We start from the raw sequence: 23,599 nt of genomic DNA on the forward strand, positions 1-23,599 counted from the left end.
AATACATCCACAGGTACACCTCCAATTGACTCAAATGATGTCAATTAGCCTATCAGAAGCTTCTAAAGCTATGACATAATTTTCTGGAATTTTCCAAGCTGTTTAAAGGCACAGTCAACTTAGTGTATGTAAACTTCTGACCCACTGGAATTGTGATACAGTGAATTATAAGTGAAATAATCTGCCTGTAAACAATTTTTGGAAAATGTATTTGTGTCATGCACAAAGTAGATGTCCTAACCGACTTGCCAAAACTATAGTTTGTTAACAATAAATTTGTGGAGTGGTTGAAAAACTAGTTTTAATGACTCCAACCTAAGTGTATGTAAACTAGTTTTAATGACTCCAACCTAAGTGTATGTAAACTAGTTTTAATGACTCCAACCTAAGTGTATGTAAACTAGTTTTAATGACTCCAACCTAAGTGTACGCAAACTTCCGACTGGCAGAATCCTTTTTTATTCAATCGCCTGCCAATTCTCAGAAGGCAGCCCGACCTCTGACCCCTTTATCTCTGCCTTCTTTTCATGCAAATGATGGGGATCTGGGCCTGTTCCCAGGAGAGCAGTATGTCATTCACGTCAGACTCGTCAGACTCGTTAAAGGAAAAAAAGGATTCTGACAGTTCGGGGTGAATCATCACAGTTCTGATGTTCGTGGTGAATAATCACAGTTCTGATGTTCGTGGTGAATCATCACAGTTCTGATGTTCGTGGTGAGTCATCACAGTTCTGATGTTCGTGGTGAATAATCACAGTTCTGATGTTCGTGGTGAATCATCACAGTTCTGATGTTCGTGGTGAATCATCACAGTTCTGATGTTCGTGGTGAATAATCACAGTTCTGATGTTCGTGGTGAGTCATCACAGTTCTGATGTTCGTGGTGAATAATCACAGTTCTGATGTTCGTGGTGAATAATCACAGTTCTGATGTCCAGAAGTTATTTTCGGTCATAAGAGACAGTAGCAGCAACATTATGTACATAATAACTTATAAACAATCCCGAAAGAAACAAAACAAAAAAACACAATTGGATCAGAACACCTAAAATGTCAGCCTTCTTCTCCAGCGTCATCTGTGTGTGGTCTGTGTGTGTGTGTGTGTGTGTGTGTGTGTGTGTGTGTGTGTGTGTGTGTGTGTGTGAGACAGCAGTGCTTACAGGGGGCTGTACTTCCTCTTCTTGGGGTCTGGTGGCTCTGTGGACGGCCCTCCTTTGTCTTTCCTCTCCCCCACCCCCGCACCCGCCCCCACCCCCGCCCCCGCCCCTATACCCCCCTCTTGCTGTGACCTCCGCTGCTCCAGGTTTTGCTGAGGGAGGAGATGAAGAGGTTAAAGGTTAGTCAGAGGTCAAGGGGAATATGTTCCAGAAAGCTGGATCAATGAGCCACCTAACTGTCCAAAAGTGACAAGGTTTAACTGATTGGACATCAACAGTCAATACACAAAGGAAACAGCAGCTTTCTTAAATCAACCAGAAAATACCTCGAGTTATATGTGGCAGTTCATCAAAGTTAGCTCGTTTTAATAATCCTGTTTTTCTGGAATACCCCACTCGGATAGGGGTCACGGGGTTAAACTGAAGGCTAAAGATCACGGCAGATTAACAGTCAAGATAAACTGGGACGGCAGATTAACAGTCAAGATAAACTGGGACAGCAGATTAACAGTCAAGATAAACTGGGACTGCAGATTAACAGTCAAGATAAACTGGGACAGCAGATTAACAGTCAAGATAAACTGGGACTGCAGATTAACAGTCAAGATAAACTGGGACTGCAGATTAACAGTCAAGATAAACTGGGACTGCAGATTAACAGTCAAGAGAAACTGGGACAGCTGTGGAACTCCTATGGATCACCTCCTTTCACATCAGAAGACAGAAACAGCTCTGACATCAGAAGAGGTGAGATGTGAGCCACTTCAGTTCAGGCCTTATATGGAAGTCAATCACCAATTTGGAAAATGCCTTATTACATAGTTATAGTAAAATATTACAGTGTGGCTTCGTGTCTGTGTTATGTTACTCCGTAGGCATGTTATAAGCACCTTGTGTAGCTCTGAGAGCTGTTGGTGTCGTATGAGAGCCTCCTTGCTGGGGAACTGTCTCCTACACAGCAGACAGGCTAGTTTAGCCCAGTCTGTCATCCTCTCATCCTTCTCTCCTCCCTCCTCTCCCTCGCTGTCCGTCTCGCCGCTGTAGGCCGGAACCAAACCCTGCACCTGAGGTGGAGAGCGCTAAAGAGGGAGAAAAAAAACTGTGAAGTGGAGAGAGATGGCAGAGAAAGAAAAAGAGGGGAGGTGCACCAGGAGAGAGCAGCGTGTTCTACCTGACTCAATGGGGAGGGAAGTAGAGCAGCGTGTTCTACCTGACTCAATGGGGAGGGAAGTAGAGCAGCGTGTTCTACCTGACTCAATGGGGAGGGAAGTAGAGCAGCGTGTTCTACCTGACTCAATGGGGAGGGAAGTAGAGCAGCGTGTTCTACCTGACTCAATGGGGAGGGAAGTAGAGCAGCGTGTTCTACCTGACTCAATGGGGAGGGAAGTAGAGCAGCGTGTTCTACCTGACTCAATGGGGAGGGAAGTAGAGCAGCGTGTTCTACCTGACTCAATGGGGAGGGAAGTAGAGCAGCGTGTTCTACCTGACTCAATGGGGAGGGAAGTAGAGCAGCGTGTTCTACCTGACTCAATGGGGGAGGGAAGTAGAGCAGCGTGTTCTACCTGACTCAATGGGGAGGGAAGTAGAGCAGCGTGTTCTACCTGACTCAATGGGGAGGGAAGTAGAGCAGCGTGTTCTACCTGACTCAATGGGGAGGGAAGTAGAGCAGCGTGTTCTACCTGACTCAATGGGGGAGGGAAGTAGAGCAGCGTGTTCTACCTGACTCAATGGGGAGGGAAGTAGAGCAGCGTGTTCTACCTGACTCAATGGGGAGGGAAGTAGAGCAGCGTGTTCTACCTGACTCAATGGGGGAGGGAAGTAGAGCAGCGTGTTCTACCTGACTCAATGGGGGAGGGAAGTAGAGCAGCGTGTTCTACCTGACTCAATGGGGAGGGAAGTAGAGCAGCGTGTTCTACCTGACTCAATGGGGGAGGGAAGTAGAGCAGCGTGTTCTACCTGACTCAATGGGGAGGGAAGTAGAGCAGCGTGTTCTACCTGACTCAATGGGGAGGGAAGTAGAGCAGCGTGTTCTACCTGACGCAATGGGGAGGGAAGTAGAGCAGCGTGTTCTACTTGACTCAATGGGGGAGGGAAGTAGAGCAGCGTGTTCTACCTGACTCAATGGGGAGGGAAGTAGAGCAGCGTGTTCTACCTGACTCAATGGGGAGGGAAGTAGAGCAGCGTGTTCTACCTGACTCAATGGGGAGGGAAGTAGAGCAGCATGTTCTAGCTGACTCAATGGGGAGGGGAAGTAGAGCAGCGTGTTCTACCTGACTCAATGGGGAGGGAAGTAGAGCAGCGTGTTCTACCTGACTCAATGGGGAGGGAAGTAGAGCAGCGTGTTCTACCTGACTCAATGGGGGAGGGAAGTAGAGCAGCGTGTTCTACCTGACTCAATGGGGAGGGAAGTAGAGCAGCGTGTTCTACTTGACTCAATGGGGAGGGAAGTAGAGCAGCGTGTTCTAGCTGACTCAATGGGGAGGGAAGTAGAGCAGCGTGTTCTACCTGACTCAATGGGGAGGGAAGTAGAGCAGCGTGTTCTACCTGACTCAATGGGGAGGGAAGTAGAGCAGCGTGTTCTACTTGACTCAATGGGGAGGGAAGTAGAGCAGCGTGTTCTAGCTGACTCAATGGGGAGGGAAGTAGAGCAGCGTGTTCTACCTGACTCAATGGGGAGGGAAGTAGAGCAGCGTGTTCTACCTGACTCAATGGGGAGGGAAGTAGAGCAGCGTGTTCTACCTGACTCAATGGGGAGGGAAGTAGAGCAGCGTGTTCTACCTGACTCAATGGGGAGGGAAGTAGAGCAGCGTGTTCTACCTGACTCAATGGGGAGGGAAGTAGAGCAGCGTGTTCTACCTGACTCAATGGGGAGGGAAGTAGAGCAGCGTGTTCTACCTGACTCAATGGGGAGGGAAGTAGAGCAGCGTGTTCTACCTGACTCAATGGGGAGGGAAGTAGAGCAGCGTGTTCTACCTGACTCAATGGGGAGGGAAGTAGAGCAGCGTGTTCTACCTGACTCAATGGGGGAGGGAAGTAGAGCAGCGTGTTCTACCTGACTCAATGGGGAGGGAAGTAGAGCAGCGTGTTCTACCTGACTCAATGGGGAGGGAAGTAGAGCAGCGTGTTCTACCTGACTCAATGGGGAGGAAAGTAGAGCAGCGTGTTCTATCTGACTCAATGGGGAGGGAAGTAGAGCAGTGTGTTCTACCTGACTCAATGGGGAGGAAAGTAGAGCAGCGTGTTCTACCTGACTCAATGGGGAGGGAAGTAGAGCAGCGTGTTCTACCTGACTCAATGGGGAGGGAAGTAGAGCAGCGTGTTCTACCTGACTCAATGGGGAGGGAAGTAGAGCAGCGTGTTCTACCTGACTCAATGGGGAGGGAAGTAGAGCAGCGTGTTCTACCTGACTCAATGGGGAGGGAAGTAGAGCAGCGTGTTCTACCTGACTCAATGGGGAGGGAAGTAGAGCAGCGTGTTCTACCTGACTCAATGGGGAGGGAAGTAGAGCAGCGTGTTCTACCTGACTCAATGGGGAGGGAAGTAGAGCAGCGTGTTCTACCTGACTCAATGGGGAGGGAAGTAGAGCAGCGTGTTCTATCTGACTCAATGGGGAGGGAAGTAGAGCAGCGTGTTCTACCTGACTCAATGGGGGAGGGAAGTAGAGCAGCGTGTTCTATCTGACTCAATGGGGAGGGAAGTAGAGCAGCGTGTTCTACCTGACTCAATGGGGAGGGAAGTAGAGCAGCGTGTTCTACCTGACTCAATGGGGAGGGAAGTAGAGCAGCGTGTTCTACCTGACTCAATGGGGAGGGAAGTAGAGCAGCGTGTTCTACTTGACTCAATGGGGAGGGAAGTAGAGCAGCGTGTTCTACCTGACTCAATGGGGAGGGAAGTAGAGCAGCGTGTTCTACCTGACTCAATGGGGAGGGAAGTAGAGCAGCGTGTTCTACCTGACTCAATGGGGAGGGAAGTAGAGCAGCGTGTTCTACCTGACTCAATGGGGAGGGAAGTAGAGCAGCGTGTTCTACTTGACTCAATGGGGAGGGAAGTAGAGCAGCGCGTTCTACCTGACTCAATGGGGAGGGAAGTAGAGCAGCGTGTTCTACCTGACTCAATGGGGAGGCAAGTAGAGCAGCGTGTTCTACCTGACTCAATGGGGAGGGAAGTAGAGCAGCGTGTTCTACCTGACTCAATGGGGAGGGAAGTAGAGCAGCGTGTTCTACCTGACTCAATGGGGAGGGAAGTAGAGCAGCGTGTTCTACCTGACTCAATGGGGAGGGAAGTAGAGCAACGTGTTCTACCTGACTCAATGGGGAGGGAAGTAGAGCAGTGTGTTCTACCTGACTCAATGGGGAGGGAAGTAGAGCAAGGTGTTCTACCTGACTCAATGGGGAGGGAAGTAGAGCAGTGTGTTCTACCTGACTCAATGGGGAGGGAAGTAGAGCAGCGTGTTCTACCTGACTCAATGGGGAGGGAAGTAGAGCAGCGTGTTCTACCTGACTCAATGGGGAGGGAAGTAGAGCAGCGTGTTCTACCTGACTCAATGGGGAGGGAAGTAGAGCAGCGTGTTCTACCTGACTCAATGGAGAGGGAAGTAGAGCAGCGTGTTCTATCTGACTCAATGGGGAGGGAAGTAGAGCAGCGTGTTCTACTTGACTCAATGGGGAGGGAAGTAGAGCAGCGTGTTCTACCTGACACAATGGGGAGGGAAGTAGAGCAGCGTGTTCTATCTGACTCAATGGGGAGGGAAGTAGAGCAGTGTGTTCTACCTGACTCAATGGGGAGGGAAGTAGAGCAGTGTGTTCTACCTGACTCAATGGGGAGGGAAGTAGAGCAGCGTGTTCTACCTGACTCAATGGGGAGGGAAGTAGAGCAGCGTGTTCTACCTGACTCAATGGGGAGGGAAGTAGAGCAGCGTGTTCTACCTGACTCAATGGGGAGGGAAGTAGAGCAGCGTGTTCTACCTGACTCAATGGGGAGGGAAGTAGAGCAGCGTGTTCTACTTGACTCAATGGGGAGGGAAGTAGAGCAGCGCGTTCTACCTGACTCAATGGGGAGGGAAGTAGAGCAGCGCGTTCTACCTGACTCAATGGGGAGGCAAGTAGAGCAGCGTGTTCTACCTGACTCAATGGGGAGGGAAGTAGAGCAGCGTGTTCTACCTGACTCAATGGGGAGGGAAGTAGAGCAGCGTGTTCTACCTGACTCAATGGGGAGGGAAGTAGAGCAAGGTGTTCTACCTGTCTCAATGGGGAGGGAAGTAGAGCAGTGTGTTCTACCTGGCTCAATGGGGAGGGAAGTAGAGCAGTGTGTTCTACCTGACTCAATGGGGAGGGAAGTAGAGCAAGGTGTTCTACCTGACTCAATGGGGAGGGAAGTAGAGCAGTGTGTTCTACCTGACTCAATGGGGAGGGAAGTAGAGCAGCGTGTTCTACCTGACTCAATGGGGAGGGAAGTAGAGCAGCGTGTTCTACCTGACTCAATGGGGAGGGAAGTAGAGCAGCGTGTTCTACCTGACTCAATGGGGAGGGAAGTAGAGCAGCGTGTTCTACCTGACTCAATGGAGAGGGAAGTAGAGCAGCGTGTTCTACCTGACTCAATGGGGAGGGAAGTAGAGCAGCGTGTTCTATCTGACTCAATGGGGAGGGAAGTAGAGCAGCGTGTTCTACCTGTCTCAATGGGGAGGGAAGTAGAGCAGCGTGTTCTACCTGACTCAATGGGGAGGGAAGTAGAGCAGCGTGTTCTACCTGACTCAATGGGGAGGGAAGTAGAGCAGCGTGTTCTACCTGACTCAATGGGGAGGGAAGTAGAGCAGCGTGTTCTACTTGACTCAATGGGGAGGGAAGTAGAGCAGCGTGTTCTACCTGACTCAATGGGGAGGGAAGTAGAGCAGCGTGTTCTACTTGACTCAATGGGGAGGGAAGTAGAGCAGCGTGTTCTACTTGACTCAATGGGGAGGGAAGTAGAGCAGCGTGTTCTACCTGACTCAATGGGGAGGGAAGTAGAGCAGCGTGTTCTACCTGACTCAATGGGGAGGGAAGTAGAGCAGCGTGTTCTACCTGACTCAATGGGGAGGGAAGTAGAGCAGCGTGTTCTACCTGACTCAATGGGGAGGGAAGTAGAGCAGCGTGTTCTACCTGACTCAATGGGGAGGGAAGTAGAGCAGCGTGTTCTACCTGACTCAATGGGGAGGGAAGTAGAGCAGCGTGTTCTATCTGACTCAATGGGGAGGGAAGTAGAGCAGCGTGTTCTACTTGACTCAATGGGGAGGGAAGTAGAGCAGCGTGTTCTACCTGACTCAATGGGGAGGGAAGTAGAGCAGCGTGTTCTACCTGACTCAATGGGGAGGGAGTAGAGCAAGGTGTTCTACCTGACTCAATAGGGAGGAAAGTAGAGCAGCGTGTTCTACCTGACTCAATGGGGAGGGAAGTAGAGCAGCGTGTTCTACCTGACTCAATGGGGAGGGAAGTAGAGCAAGGTGTTCTACCTGACTCAACGGGGAGGGAAGTAGAGCAGCGTGTTCTACCTGACTCAATGGGGAGGGAAGTAGAGCAGCGTGTTCTACCTGACTCAATGGGGAAGGAAGTAGAGCAGCGTGCTCTACCTGTCTCAATGGGGAGGAAAGCAGAGCAAGGTGTTCTACCTGACTCAATGGGGTGGGAAGTAGAGCAGCGTGTTCTACCTGACACAATGGGGAGGGAAGTAGAGCAAGGTGTTCTACCTGACTCAATGGGGAGGGAAGTAGAGCAGCGTGTTCTACCTGACTCAATGGGGAGGGAAGTAGAGCAAGGTGTTCTACCTGACTCAATGGGAGGGAAGTAGAGCAGCGTGTTCTACCTGACTCAATGGGGAGGGAAGTAGAGCAGCGTGTTCTACCTGACTCAATGGGGAGGGAAGTAGAGCAGCGTGTTCTACCTGACTCAATGGGGTGGGAAGTAGAGCAGCGTGTTCTACCTGACTCAATGGGGAGGGAAGTAGAACAGCGTGTTCTACCTGACTCAATGGGGAGGAAAGTAGAGCAGTGTGTTCTACCTGACTCAATGGGGAGGAAAGTAGAGCAGTGTGTTCTACCTGACTCAATGGGGAGGGAAGTAGAGCAGCGTGTTCTACCTGTCTCAATGGGGAGGGAAGTAGAGCAGCGTGTTCTACCTGACTCAATGGGGAGGAAAGTAGAGCAGGATGTTCTACCTGACTCAATGGGGAGGGAAGTAGAGCAGCGTGTTCTACCTGACTCAATGGGGTGGGAAGTAGAGCAGGATGTTCTACCTGACTCAATGGGGAGGGAAGTAGAGCAGCGTGTTCTACCTGACTCAATGGGGAGGGAAGTAGAGCAGCGTGTTCTACCTGACTCAATGGGGTGGGAAGTAGAACAGCGTGTTCTACCTGACTCAATGGGGTGGGGAAGTAGAGCAGCGTGTTCTACCTGACTCAATGGGGTGGGAAATAGAACAGCGTGTTCTACCTGACTCAATGGGGTGGGGAAGTAGAGCAGCGTGTTCTACCTGTCTCAATGGGGAGGGAAGTTGAGCAGCGTGTTCTACCTGTCTCAATGGGGAGGGAAGTAGAGCAGCGTGTTCTACCTGGCTCAATGGGGAGGAAAGTAGAGCAGCGTGTTCTACCTGTCTCAATGGGGAGGGAAGTAGAGCAGCGTGTTCTACCTGTCTCAATGGGGAGGGAAGTAGAGCAGCGTGTTCTACCTGACTCAATGGGGAGGGAAGTAGAGCAGCGTGTTCTACCTGACTCAATGGGGAGGGAAGTAGAGCAGCGTGTTCTACCTGACTCAATGGGGAGGGAAGTAGAGCAGCGTGTTCTACCTGACTCAATGGGGAGGAAATGGGGAGGAAAGTGTGACCAGGCATTAGGGATGGAGGTGTGACCAGGTACTTGGGATAGATGTGTCATCAGGCATTAGGGATGGAGGTGTGACCAGGTACTAGGGATGCAGGTGTGACTAGGGATGGAGGTGTGACCAGGTACTAGGGATGCAGGTGTGACTAGGGATGGAGGTGTGACCAGGTACTAGGGATGCAGGTGTGACTAGGGATGGAGATGTGACCAGGTACTAGGGATGCAGGTGTGACTAGGGATGGAGGTGTGACCAGGTACTAGGGATGCAGGTGTGACTAGGGATGGAGGTGTGACCAGGTACTTGGGATGGAGGTATGACCAGGTACTAGGGATGGAGGTGTGACCAGGTACTAGAGATGGAGGTATGACCAGGTACAGTGCCTTGCGAAAGTATTCGGCCCCCTTGAACTTTGCGACCTTTTGCCACATTTCAGGCTTCAAACATAAAGATATAAAACTGTATTTTTTTGAATCAACAACAAGTGGGACACAATCATGAAGTGGAACGACATTTATTGGATATTTCAAACTTTTTTAACAAATCAAAAACTGAAAAATTGGGTGTGCAAAATTATTCAGCCCCTTTACTTTCTAATGATGATAATTACAATCCACCTGTGTGTAATCAAGTCTCCGTATAAATACACCTGCACTGTGATAGTCTCAGAGGTCCGTTAAAAGCGCAGAGAGCATCATGAAGAACAAGGAACACACCAGGCAGGTCCGAGATACTGTTGTGAAGAAGTTTAAAGCCGGATTTGGATACAAAAAGATTTCCCAAGCTTTAAACATCCCAAGGAGCACTGTGCAAGCGATAATATTGAAATGGAAGGAGTATCAGACCACTGCAAATCTACCAAGACCTGGCCGTATTAGGGATGGAGGTGTGACCAGGTACTAGGGATGGAGGTATGACCAGGTACTAGGGATGAAGGTGTGACCAGGTACTAGGGATGGAGGTGTGACTAGGGATGGAGGTGTGACCAGGTACTAGGGATTGAGGTGTGACCAGGTACTAGGGATGCAGGTGTGACTAGGGATGGAGGTGTTACCAGGTACTAGGGATGGAGGTGTGACCAGGTACTTGGGATGGAGGTATGACCAGGTACTAGGGATGGAGGTGTGACCAGGTACTAGGGATGGAGGTGTGACCAGGTACTTGGGATGGAGGTATGACCAGGGCTGGAGGTGTGACCAGGGATGGAGGTGTGACCAGGGATGGAGCTGTGACCAGGTACTAGGGATGGAGGTGTGACCAGGGATGGAAGTGTGACCAGGTTCTAGGGATGGAGCTGTGACCAGGGATGGAGGTGTGACCAGGGATGGAGCTGTGACCAGGTTCTAGGGATGGAGGTGTGACCAGGGATGGAGGTGTGACCAGGGATGGAGGTGTGACCAGGGATGGAGGTGTGACCAGGTTCTAGGGATGGAGCTGTGACCAGGGATGGAGGTGTGACCAGGTACTAGGGATGGAGCTGTGACCAGGGATGGAGGTGTGACCAGGTACTAGGGATGGAGGTGTGACCAGGTACTAGGGATGGAGGTGTGACCAGGTACTAGGGATGGAGCCGTGACCAGGTACTAGGGATGGAGCTGTGACCAGGTACTAGGGATGGAGGTATGACCAGGTACTAGGGATGAAGGTGTGACCAGGTACTAGGGATGGAGGTGTGACTAGGGATGGAGGTGTGACCAGGGATGGAGCTGTGACCAGGTTCTAGGGATGAAGGTGTGACCAGGGATGGAGGTGTGACCAGGGATGGAGGTGTGACCAGGTTCTAGGGATGGAGCTGTGACCAGGGATGGAGGTGTGACCAGGTACTAGGGATGGAGCTGTGACCAGGGATGGAGGTGTGACCAGGTACTAGGGATGGAGGTGTGACCAGGTACTAGGGATGGAGGTGTGACCAGGTATTAGCGATGGAGCTGTGACCAGGTACTAGGGATGGAGCTGTGACCAGGTACTAGGGATGCAGGTGTGACTAGGGATGGAGGTGTGACCAGGTACTAGGGATGGAGGTGTGACCAGGTACTTGGGATGGAGGTATGACCAGGTACTAGGGATGGAGGTGTGACCAGGTACTAGGGATGGAGGTGTGACCAGGTACTTGGGATGGAGGTATGACCAGGGCTGGAGGTGTGACCAGGGATGGAGGTGTGACCAGGGATGGAGCTGTGACCAGGTACTAGGGATGGAGGTGTGACCAGGGATGGAAGTGTGACCAGGTTCTAGGGATGGAGCTGTGACCAGGGATGGAGGTGTGACCAGGGATGGAGCTGTGACCAGGTTCTAGGGATGGAGGTGTGACCAGGGATGGAGGTGTGACCAGGGATGGAGGTGTGACCAGGGATGGAGGTGTGACCAGGTTCTAGGGATGGAGCTGTGACCAGGGATGGAGGTGTGACCAGGTACTAGGGATGGAGCTGTGACCAGGGATGGAGGTGTGACCAGGTACTAGGGATGGAGGTGTGACCAGGTACTAGGGATGGAGGTGTGACCAGGTACTAGGGATGGAGCCGTGACCAGGTACTAGGGATGGAGCTGTGACCAGGTACTAGGGATGGAGGTATGACCAGGTACTAGGGATGAAGGTGTGACCAGGTACTAGGGATGGAGGTGTGACTAGGGATGGAGGTGTGACCAGGGATGGAGCTGTGACCAGGTTCTAGGGATGAAGGTGTGACCAGGGATGGAGGTGTGACCAGGGATGGAGGTGTGACCAGGTTCTAGGGATGGAGCTGTGACCAGGGATGGAGGTGTGACCAGGTACTAGGGATGGAGCTGTGACCAGGGATGGAGGTGTGACCAGGTACTAGGGATGGAGGTGTGACCAGGTACTAGGGATGGAGGTGTGACCAGGTATTAGCGATGGAGCTGTGACCAGGTACTAGGGATGGAGCTGTGACCAGGTACTAGGGATGGAGGTATGACCAGGTACTAGGGATGAAGGTGTGACCAGGTACTAGGGATGGAGGTGTGACTAGGGATGGAGGTGTGACCAGGTACTAGGGATTGAGGTGTGACCAGGTACTAGGGATGCAGGTGTGACTAGGGATGGAGGTGTGACCAGGTACTTGGGATGGAGGTATGACCAGGTACTAGGGATGGAGGTGTGACCAGGTACTAGGGATGGAGGTGTGACCAGGTACTTGGGATGGAGGTATGACCAGGGCTGGAGGTGTGACCAGGGATGGAGGTGTGACCAGGGATGGAGCTGTGACCAGGTACTAGGGATGGAGGTGTGACCAGGGATGGAGGTGTGACCAGGTTCTAGGGATGGAGCTGTGACCAGGGATGGAGGTGTGACCAGGGATGGAGCTGTGACCAGGTTCTAGGGATGGAGGTGTGACCAGGGATGGAGGTGTGACCAGGGATGGAGGTGTGACCAGGGATGGAGGTGTGACCAGGTTCTAGGGATGGAGCTGTGACCAGGGATGGAGGTGTGACCAGGTACTAGGGATGGAGCTGTGACCAGGGATGGAGGTGTGACCAGGTACTAGGGATGGAGGTGTGACCAGGTACTAGGGATGGAGGTGTGACCAGGTACTAGGGATGGAGCTGTGACCAGGTACTAGGGATGGAGCTGTGACCAGGTACTAGGGATGGAGGTATGACCCGGTACTAGGGATGAAGGTGTGACCAGGTACTAGGGATGGAGGTGTGACTAGGGATGGAGGTGTGACAAGGGATGGAGCTGTGACCAGGTTCTAGGGATGAAGGTGTGACCAGGGATGGAGGTGTGACCAGGGATGGAGGTGTGACCAGGTTCTAGGGATGGAGCTGTGACCAGGGATGGAGGTGTGACCAGGTACTAGGGATGGAGCTGTGACCAGGGATGGAGGTGTGACCAGGTACTAGGGATGGAGGTGTGACCAGGTACTAGGGATGGAGGTGTGACCAGGTATTAGGGATGGAGCTGTGACCAGGTACTAGGGATGGAGCTGTGACCAGGTACTAGGGATGGAGGTATGACCAGGTACTAGGGATGAAGGTGTGACCAGGTACTAGGGATGGAGGTGTGACTAGGGATGGAGGTGTGACCAGGTACTAGGGATTGAGGTGTGACCAGGTACTAGGGATGCAGGTGTGACTAGGGATGGAGGTGTGACCAGGTACTAGGGATGCAGGTGTGACTAGGGATGGAGGTATGACCAGGTACTAGGGATGGAGGTGTGACCAGGTACTAGGGATGGAGGTATGACCAGGTACTAGGGATGAAGGTGTGACCAGGTACTAGGGATGGAGCTGTGACCAGGGATGGAGCTGTGACCAGGGATGGAGGTGTGACCAGGGATGGAGGTGTGACCAGGGATGGAGCTGTGACCAGGTACTAGGGATGGAGGTGTGACCAGGGATGGAGGTGTGACCAGGTACTAGGGATGGAGCTGTGACCAGGGATGGAGCTGTGACCAGGGATGGAGGTGTGACCAGGGATGAAGGTGTGACCAGGGATGGTGCTGTGACCAGGTACTAGGGATGGAGGAGTGATCAGGGATGGAGGTGTGACCAGGTTCTAGGGATGGAGCTGTGACCAGGGATGGAGGTGTGACCAGGGATGGAGCTGTGACCAGGTTCTAGGGATGGAGGTGTGACCAGGGATGGAGGTGTGACCAGGGATGGAGGTGTGACCAGGGATGGAGGTGTGACCAGGGATGGAGGTGTGACCAGCGATGGAGGTGTGACCAGGTACTAGGGATGGAGGTGTGACCAGGTACTAGGGATGGAGCTGTGACCAGGTACTAGGGATGGAGCTGTGACCAGGTACTAGGGATGGAGGTGTGACCAGGCACTAGGGATGGAGGTGTGACCAGGTACTAGGGATGGAGGTGTGACCAGGTACTAGGGATGGAGGTGTGACCAGGTACTAGGGATGGAGGTGTGACCAGGTACTAGGGATGCAGGTGTGACTAGGGATGGAGGTGTGACCAGGTACTTGGGATGGAGGTATGACCAGGTACTAGGGATGGAGGTGTGACCAGGTACTAGGGATGGAGGTGTGACCAGGTACTTGGGATGGAGGTATGACCAGGGCTGGAGGTGTGACCAGGGATGGAGGTGTGACCAGGGATGGAGCTGTGACCAGGTACTAGGGATGGAGGTGTGACCAGGGATGGAGGTGTGACCAGGTTCTAGGGATGGAGCTGTGACCAGGGATGGAGGTGTGACCAGGGATGGAGCTGTGACCAGGTTCTAGGGATGGAGGTGTGACCAGGGATGGAGGTGTGACCAGGGATGGAGGTGTGACCAGGGATGGAGGTGTGACCAGGTTCTAGGGATGGAGCTGTGACCAGGGATGGAGGTGTGACCAGGTACTAGGGATGGAGCTGTGACCAGGGATGGAGGTGTGACCAGGTACTAGGGATGGAGGTGTGACCAGGTACTAGGGATGGAGGTGTGACCAGGTACTAGGGATGGAGCTGTGACCAGGTACTAGGGATGGAGCTGTGACCAGGTACTAGGGATGGAGGTATGACCCGGTACTAGGGATGAAGGTGTGACCAGGTACTAGGGATGGAGGTGTGACTAGGGATGGAGGTGTGACCAGGGATGGAGCTGTGACCAGGTTCTAGGGATGAAGGTGTGACCAGGGATGGAGGTGTGACCAGGGATGGAGGTGTGACCAGGTTCTAGGGATGGAGCTGTGACCAGGGATGGAGGTGTGACCAGGTACTAGGGATGGAGCTGTGACCAGGGATGGAGGTGTGACCAGGTACTAGGGATGGAGGTGTGACCAGGTACTAGGGATGGAGGTGTGACCAGGTATTAGGGATGGAGCTGTGACCAGGTACTAGGGATGGAGCTGTGACCAGGTACTAGGGATGGAGGTATGACCAGGTACTAGGGATGAAGGTGTGACCAGGTACTAGGGATGGAGGTGTGACTAGGGATGGAGGTGTGACCAGGTACTAGGGATTGAGGTGTGACCAGGTACTAGGGATGCAGGTGTGACTAGGGATGGAGGTGTGACCAGGTACTAGGGATGCAGGTGTGACTAGGGATGGAGGTATGACCAGGTACTAGGGATGGAGGTGTGACCAGGTACTAGGGATGGAGGTATGACCAGGTACTAGGGATGAAGGTGTGACCAGGTACTAGGGATGGAGCTGTGACCAGGGATGGAGCTGTGACCAGGGATGGAGGTGTGACCAGGGATGGAGGTGTGACCAGGGATGGAGCTGTGACCAGGTACTAGGGATGGAGGTGTGACCAGGGATGGAGGTGTGACCAGGTTCTAGGGATGGAGCTGTGACCAGGGATGGAGCTGTGACCAGGGATGGAGGTGTGACCAGGGATGAAGGTGTGACCAGGGATGGTGCTGTGACCAGGTACTAGGGATGGAGGAGTGATCAGGGATGGAGGTGTGACCAGGTTCTAGGGATGGAGCTGTGACCAGGGATGGAGGTGTGACCAGGGATGGAGCTGTGACCAGGTTCTAGGGATGGAGGTGTAACCAGGGATGGAGGTGTGACCAGGGATGGAGGTGTGACCAGGGATGGAGGTGTGACCAGGGATGGAGGTGTGACCAGCGATGGAGGTGTGACCAGGTACTAGGGATGGAGGTGTGACCAGGTACTAGGGATGGAGCTGTGACCAGGTACTAGGGATGGAGCTGTGACCAGGTACTAGGGATGGAGGTGTGACCAGGCACTAGGGATGGAGGTGTGACCAGGTACTAGGGATGGAGGTGTGACCAGGTACTAGGGATGGAGGTGTGACCAGGTACTAGGGATGGAGGTGTGACCAGGTACTAGGGATGGAGGTGTGACCAGGTACTAGGGATGGAGGTGTGACCAGGTACTAGGGATGGAGGTGTGACCAGGTACTAGGGATGGAGGTGTGACCAGGTACTAGGGATGATGGTGTGACCAGGTACTAGGGATGGAGGTTTGACCAGGTACTAGGGATGGAGGTGTGACCAGGGATGGAGGTGTGACCAGGTACTAGGGATGGAGGTGTGACTAGGGATGGAGGTGTGACCAGGTACTAGGGATGGAGGTGTGACTAGGTACTAGGGATGGAGGTGTGACCAGGGATGGAGCTGTGTCCAGGGATGAAGGTGTGACCAGGTACTAGGGATGGAGGTGTGACCAGGGATGGAGCTGTGTCCAGGGATGGAGGTGTGACCAGATACTAGGGATGGAGGTGTGACCAAGGATGGAGGTGTGACCAGGGATGGAGGTGTGACTAGGTACTAGGGATGGAGCTGTGACCAGGTACTAGGGATGGAGGTGTGACCAGGGATGGAGCTGTGTCCAGGGATGGAGGTGTGACCAGATACTAGGGATGGAGGTGTGACCAGGGATGGAGCTGTGACCAGGTACTAGGGATAGAGGTGTGACCAGGGATGGAGCTGTGACCAGGTACTAGGGATGGAGCTGTGACCAGGGATGGAGCTGTGACCAGGGATGGAGGTGTGACCAGGTACTAGGGATGGAGGTGTGACTAGGGATGGAGGTGTGACCAGGTACTAGGGATGGAGGTGTGACCAGGTACTAGGGATGGAGGTATGACCATGTACTAGGGATGAAGGTGTGACCAGGTACTAGGGATGGAGGTGTGACCAGGTACTAGGGATGGAGGTATGACCAGGTAATAGGGATGAAGGTGTGACCAGGTACTAGGGATGGAGGTGTGACTAGGGATGGAGGTGTGACCAGGTACTAGGGATTGAGGTGTGACCAGGTACTAGGGATGCAGGTGTGACTAGGGATGGAGGTGTGACCAGGTACTAGGGATGGAGGTGTGACCAGGTACTTGGGATGGAGGTGTGACCAGGTACTAGGGATGGAGGTGTGACCAGGTACTAGGGATGGAGGTATGACCAGGTACTAGGGATGAAGGTGTGACCAGGTACTAGGGATGGAGCTGTGACCAGGGATGGAGGTGTGCCCAGTGATGGAGGTGTGACCAGGGATGGAGCTGTGACCAGGTACTAGGGATGGAGGTGTGACCAGGGATGGAGGTGTGACCAGGTTCTAGGGATGGAGCTGTGACCAGGGATGGGGCTGTGACCAGGGATGGAGGTGTGACCAGGGATGGAGGTGTGACCAGGGATGGAGCTGTGACCAGGTACTAGGGATGGAGGTGTGACTAGGGATGGAGGTGTGACCAGGTACTAGGGATGGAAGTGTGACCAGGTACTAGGGATGGAGGTATGACCATGTACTAGGGATGAAGGTGTGACCAGGGATGGGGCTGTGACCAGGGATGGAGGTGTGACCAGGGATGGAGGTGTGACCAGGGATGAAGGTGTGACCAGGTACTAGGGATGGAGGTGTGACTAGGGATGGAGGTGTGACCAGGTACTAGGGATGGAAGTGTGACCAGGTACTAGGGATGGAGGTATGACCATGTACTAGGGATGAAGGTGTGACCAGGTACTAGGGATGGAGGTGTGACCAGGTACTAGGGATGGAGGTATGACCAGGTACTAGGGATGAAGGTGTGACCAGGTACTAGGGATGGAGGTGTGACTAGGGATGGAGGTGTGACCAGGTACTAGGGATTGAGGTGTGACCAGGTACTAGGGATGCAGGTGTGACTAGGGATGGAGGTGTGACCAGGTACTAGGGATGGAGGTGTGACCAGGTACTTGGGATGGAGGTGTGACCAGGTACTAGGGATGGAGGTGTGACCAGGTACTAGGGATGGAGGTATGACCAGGTACTAGGGATGAAGGTGTGACCAGGTACTAGGGATGGAGCTGTGACCAGGGATGGAGCTGTGACCAGGGATGGAGGTGTGCCCAGTGATGGAGGTGTGACCAGCGATGGAGCTGTGACCAGGCACTAGGGATGGAGGTGTGACCAGGGATGGAGGTGTGACCAGGTTCTAGGGATGGAGCTGTGACCAGGGATGGAGCTGTGATCAGGGATGGAGGTGTGACCAGGGATGGAGGTGTGACCAGGGATGGAGCTGTGACCAGGTTCTAGGGATGGAGGTGTGACCAGGGATGGAAGTGTGACCAGGGATGGAGGTGTGACCAGGGATGGAGGTGTGACCAGGTTCTAGGGATGGAGCTGTGACCAGGGATGGAGGTGTGACCAGGTACTAGGGATGGAGCTGTGACCAGGGATGGAGGTGTGACCAGGTACTAGGGATGGAGGTGTGACCAGGTACTAGGGATGGAGGTGTGACCAGGTACTAGGGATGGAGCTGTGACCAGGTACTAGGGATGGAGCTGTGACCAGGTACTAGGGTTGGAGGTATGACCAGGTACTAGGGATGGAGGTGTGACCAGGTACTAGGGATGGAGGTGTGACCAGGTACTAGGGATGGAGGTGTGACCAGGTACTAGGGATGGAGGTATGACCAGGTACTAGGGATGGAGGTGTGACCAGGTACTAGGGATGGAGGTATGACCAGGTACTAGGGATGAAGGTGTGACCAGGTACTAGGGATGAAGGTGTGACCAGGTACTAGGGATGAAGGTGTGACCAGGTACTAGGGATGGAGGTGTGACTAGGGATGGAGGTGTGACCAGGTACTAGGGATGGAGGTGTGACCAGGTACTAGGGATGGAGCTGTGACCAGGGATGGAGGTGTGACCAGGTACTAGGGATGGAGGTGTGACCAGGGATGGAGGTGTGACCCGGTACTAGGGATGGAGCTGTGACCAGGTACTAGGGATGGAGGTGTGACCAGGTACTAGGGATGGAGGTGTGACCAGGTACTAGGGATGGAGGTGTGACCAGGTACTAGGGATGGAGCTGTGACCAGGGATGGAGCTGTGTCCAGGGATGGAGGTGTGACCAGGGATGGAGGTGTGACTAGGTACTAGGGATGGAGCTGTGACCAGGTACTAGGGATGGAGGTGTGACCAGGGATGGAGCTGTGTCCAGGGATGGAGGTGTGACCAGATACTAGGGATGGAGGTGTGACCAGGGATGGAGCTGTGACCAGGTACTAGGGATGGAGATGTGACCAGGGATGGAGCTGTGACCAGGTACTAGGGATGGAGGTGTGACCAGGGATGGAGGTGTGACCAGTGCATTCGGAAAGTATTCAGACCCCTTAACTTTTTACACATTTTGTTACGTTACAACCTTGTTCTAAAATGTATAAAATCAATATTTTTCTTTGTCAATCTACACACTATACCCCTTAATGACATCACAATACCCCTTAATGACATCACAATACCCCATAATTACCTCACAATACTCCTTAATGACAAAGCAACTGTTTTTTAGAATTTTATGGAAATGTATAAAAAATGCTAATTTATTTACATAAGTATTCAGACCCTTTGCTATGAGACCTGAAATTGAGCTCAAGTGCATCCTGTTTCCATTGAACATCCTTGAGATGTCTCTACAACTTGATTGGAGTCCAGCTGTGATAAATTCAATTGATTGGACATGATTTGGAAAGGCACACGCCTGTCTATATAAGGTCCCATAGTTGACAGTGCATGTCAGAGCAAAAACCAAGCCACGAGGTTGAAGGAATTGTCTGTAGAGCTCCGAGAGAGGATTGTGTCGAGGCACAGATCTGGGGAAGGGTACCAAAACATGCTTGCAGCATTGAAGGTACCCAAGAACACAGTGGCCTCCATCACTCTTCAATGGAAGAAGTTTGGAACCACCAAGTCTCTTCCTAGAGCTGGCCGCCCGGCCAAACTGAGCAATCGGGGGAGAATGGCCTTGGTCAGGGAGGTGACCAAGAACCGGTTGGTCCTGTGGAGATGGGAGAACCTTCTAGAAGGACAACTATCTCTGCAGCACTCTGCCACTCAGGCCTTTATGGTATCGTGGCCAGACGGAAACCACTCCTCAGTAAAAGACACATGACAGCCCGATTGGAGTTTGCCAAAAGGCACCTAAAAACTCTCAGACCATGAGAAACAAGATTCTCTGGTCTGATGAAACCAAGATCGAACTCTTGGCCTGAATGCTAAGCTTCATGTCTGGAGGAAACTTGGCACCATCCCTACTGTGAAGCATGGTGGTGGCAGCATCATGCTGTAGGGATGTTTTTCCAGCTGCAGGGACTGGGAGACTAGTCAGGATTAAGGGAAAGATGAATGTAGCAAAGTACAAAGTACAGAGAGATCCTTGATGAAAACCTGCTCCAGAGCGCTCAGGACCTCAGACTGGGGAGAAGGTTCACCTTCCAACCTTCCAACAGGACAACGACTCTAAGCACACAGCCAAGACAACACAGGAGTGGCTTCGGTACAAGTCTCTGACTGTTCTTGAGTGGCCCAGCCAGAGCCTGGACTTGAACCCAATCGAACATCTCTGGAGAGACCTGAAAATAGATGTGCAGTGACGCTCCCCGTCCAACCTGACAGAGCTGTAGAGAAGAATGGGAGAAACTCCCCAAATACAGGTGTGCCAAACTTGTAGCGTCATACCCAAGAAGACTCAATGCTGTAAGGTGCTTCAACAAAGTACTGAGTAAAGGGTCTGAATACTTATGTAAATGTGATATTTCAGCTTTTTATTTTTAATAACTTTGCTAAAATTTCTACAAACCTGTTTTTGCTTTGTCATTATAGGGTAATGTGATGTCATTATGGGGTATTGTGATGTCATTATAGGGTATTGTGATGTCATTATGGGGTATTGTGATGTCATTATGGGGTATTGTGATGTCATTATAGGGTATTGTGATGTCATTATAGGGTATTGTGATGTCATTATAGGGTACTGTGTGTAGATTGATGGGGGGGGGGGGGGGGGGAACAATTTCATCCATTTTAGAATAAGGCTGTAACGTAACAAAATGTGCAAAACGTCAAGGGGTCTGAATACTTTCTGAACGCCCTGTTTGCAGGATAGATTCAAGCTCTGAGGTAAACAGCTCTCTGCTGCTCTGTCTACCTCCACAAGTAATGTCTTTACCCAATGGATGATATTAAAGCTTAATCGCTGAAAGTTGTTAGCAATATTACACGTTTAAAAAAATCTTGTTTTCTTCGGATGCTTGCAGTGCAAGGAATTCTTTGATGCCTCTTTCTGAAATATGGCTATTTAGTTGTTGTTTTTTACCCTGGCTTTATAGTGCTGACTGCAATTTTGAGATTATAAACTGTGAATGTGGAAGAGATCATTGGCTAATAAATGTGCAGGTAGCATTTCCTTCACACAAAACATTCTATAATGTCACACATATCGCTGTTTTGAAGCCTCTGTTGAAGAAATGGTTGTGTCATCTGTCCTGTTTTCACTGCATCCAATTGTGAAATGGCTGATTTGGACTCATACTGTTCGTTAGCTTTAAGTAATCTTTTGTGAAATTATTTGAAAGCGGGTGTTTTCTTGAGAATTGTCAAAACAGGAAAGGCTTTTTATTTTTTTTTACCCTGAAGACGATTGGGGAAATAGTTAGATGTTGAAATAACATCATTATCTGAATGTAATTTACAGGACTGTACTTCCTCACTGATATCACAGAATCTGGGAAGGCCCTCATGGAAGAATGCCTCATCAAAATGTTAAAATGTAATTATATTTAATATCGGCCTCCGAGACCCCCAACAATCGGCATCGGCGTTTAAAAATCATTCTCTAATCTAAACTTGTATTAATCATGGCCGAATACTGACCGGGCAAATTGTCTCTCTCTGCCCGCATGGCAAAATAATTATAATGGCAGAAAAATTGCTTTAAAGGTCCAATCCAGCTGTTTTTATGTCAATATCAAATCATTTATGGGTAACTATTAAGTACCTTAATGTGATTATAAAATAAATAAAATAAAATTAGAAACAAAAATAGCTTCTTAGCAATGAGCAATTTCTCAAGCAGTCATTTTGCTAGGACTGTCTGGGGGTGGTCTGAGTTGGGGAGAAAACTTCAAATGAGCTGTTATTGGCAGAGAGGTTTGGAACTCTCTTTCTTATTCGTCAATTAACTAATTTACCGCCTGGTGATGTCACCATGGAAGGCCAAAACTCCACCCCACCAAAACAGGCTGAAATTTCTTTTCAAACAGCTCAAATAGTAAAAGGACATTATCATAATTTTCACAATTTCACAGTATTATTCCAACTTCAGCGTGGAAATATATATAAAACACACAAAAAAATCTAATCTTTGATTGCACTGGGTATTTGTGTTTGCAACATGGTCTCTACGCCCCATGGCAAAATGTGTAGAATTATAGGAAATTAACTTTAAAACTAAACATTTTCTCTCCACCGTCAAGAGGGCGAACAATAAAATGTTTCCCCACGTGGTGGGGGGCCCTCCCCAACCAAATCTCTCTTAGGGCCCCAAATACCTAGAGCCGGGCCTGGCGAGAGAGAGAGAGAGAGAGAGAGAGAGAGAGAGAGAGAGAGAGAGAGAGAGAACAGAGGGAGGGAGAAGGATAACCATTGGAATAGAAAGAGTAGGAAACAGAGAAACAGAGGGAGAGGGAGAAGGGGTGTGTACCTCTCTGTCTGTGTGTCTGAGCTGGTCCAGGATGATCTGAGGTCTTTCAGACAACGCCCCCTACAGGCCAAAGAGGAGAAGGGTCAGAGCTGTGTGTGTGTGTGTGTGTGTGTGTGTGTCATGTGTGTCCGTGTGAGTGATACCTTCTTCTCCAGGACAGCATAACCGGCGTCAGCGCTGGCGGACTCTCGGCGATCGTCAAGGCGACCGTGTCCAGGCACCCGGGCGTAACCAGGGGGAGGAGCCATAGAGGTCACAGGGGTGGTGGAGCAGGAAGAGGAGGAAGAGGAGAGAGAGCGAACGTTCTCCTTCTGTCTGTTCAGACTCTTAGCCCAACGCTCCATGTCCTTCGCTATCTGAGAACACACATTAGCACACCTATGTAGCTTAGTTTTGTGTGTGTGTGTTGTGTATGAGTGTGTGTGTGTGTGTGTGTGTGTGTGTGTGTGTGTGTGTGTGTGTGTGTGTGTGTGTGTGTGTGTGTGTGTGTGTTACCTGTTGGGCTGTCTTATTTTTGGGCTTGTCCTTCTTCTCCTTGCCTCCAGGAGCAGAAGAGGGAGGATCAGGGGGGGCGGAGTTATCACCGGGGGCAACGGCAGCCTCAGCTGTTGATTGGGCAGGAGCTGGAACGTAGGTTTGCTTCTCTCCGTCCCAGTACATATACTGCAGAGTGACCCCGTTATAGTAGTACTAGAGACAGAGAAGAGGAGAGAGAGGGTCGTAGTAGAGTCCAGTTAGAGGGTCGTAGTAGAGTCCAGTTAGAGGGTCGTAGTAGAGTCCAGTTAGAGGGTCGTAGTAGAGTCCAGTTAGAGGGTCGTAGTAGAGTCCAGTTAGAGGGTCGTAGTAGAGTTCAGTTAGAGGGTCGTAGTAGAGTCCAGTTAGAGGGTCGTAGTAGAGTCCAGATAGAGGGTCGTAGTAGAGTCCAGATAGAGGGTTGTAGTAGAGTATGTGCTACCTGTGAGTTAGGGTCGTAGTAGAGTCCAGATAGAGGGTCGTAGTAGAGTCCAGTTAGAGGGTCGTAGTAGAGTATGTGCTACCTGTGAGTTAGGGTCGTAGTAGAGTCCAGATAGAGGGTCGTATTAGAGTATGTGCTACCTATGAGTTAGGGTCGTAGTAGAGTCCCGTTAGAGGGTCGTAGTAGAGTATGTGCCACCTGTGAGTTAGGGTCGTAGTAGAGTCCCGTTAGAGGGTCGTAGTAGAGTCCAGTTAGAGGG

General features: G+C 51.5%; 1 protein-coding gene across 1 annotated transcript in view; it reads right to left on the minus strand.

The window, feature by feature from the left end:
• Positions 1-1,255: 1,255 nt before the first annotated feature.
• LOC110532861 (RNA-binding protein 10) overlaps positions 1,256-23,599 on the minus strand; it is a gene marked incomplete at its 3' end in the record, with an annotated part of 87,798 nt that continues 65,454 nt past the window's right edge. Inside the window, exons 17-21 of the mRNA XM_036986980.1 lie at positions 22,881-23,075; positions 22,529-22,741; positions 22,386-22,445; positions 2,048-2,236; positions 1,256-1,309 (exon numbers count right to left, since the gene is read on the minus strand). Coding sequence (XP_036842875.1) covers positions 1,256-1,309; positions 2,048-2,236; positions 22,386-22,445; positions 22,529-22,741; positions 22,881-23,075 — 711 coding nt within the window. The remainder of the gene's footprint in view (positions 1,310-2,047; positions 2,237-22,385; positions 22,446-22,528; positions 22,742-22,880; positions 23,076-23,599) is intronic.

Source organism: Oncorhynchus mykiss, chromosome 9 (assembly GCF_013265735.2).
Source record: "Oncorhynchus mykiss isolate Arlee chromosome 9, USDA_OmykA_1.1, whole genome shotgun sequence".
Taxonomy (NCBI): Eukaryota; Metazoa; Chordata; class Actinopteri; order Salmoniformes; family Salmonidae; genus Oncorhynchus; species Oncorhynchus mykiss.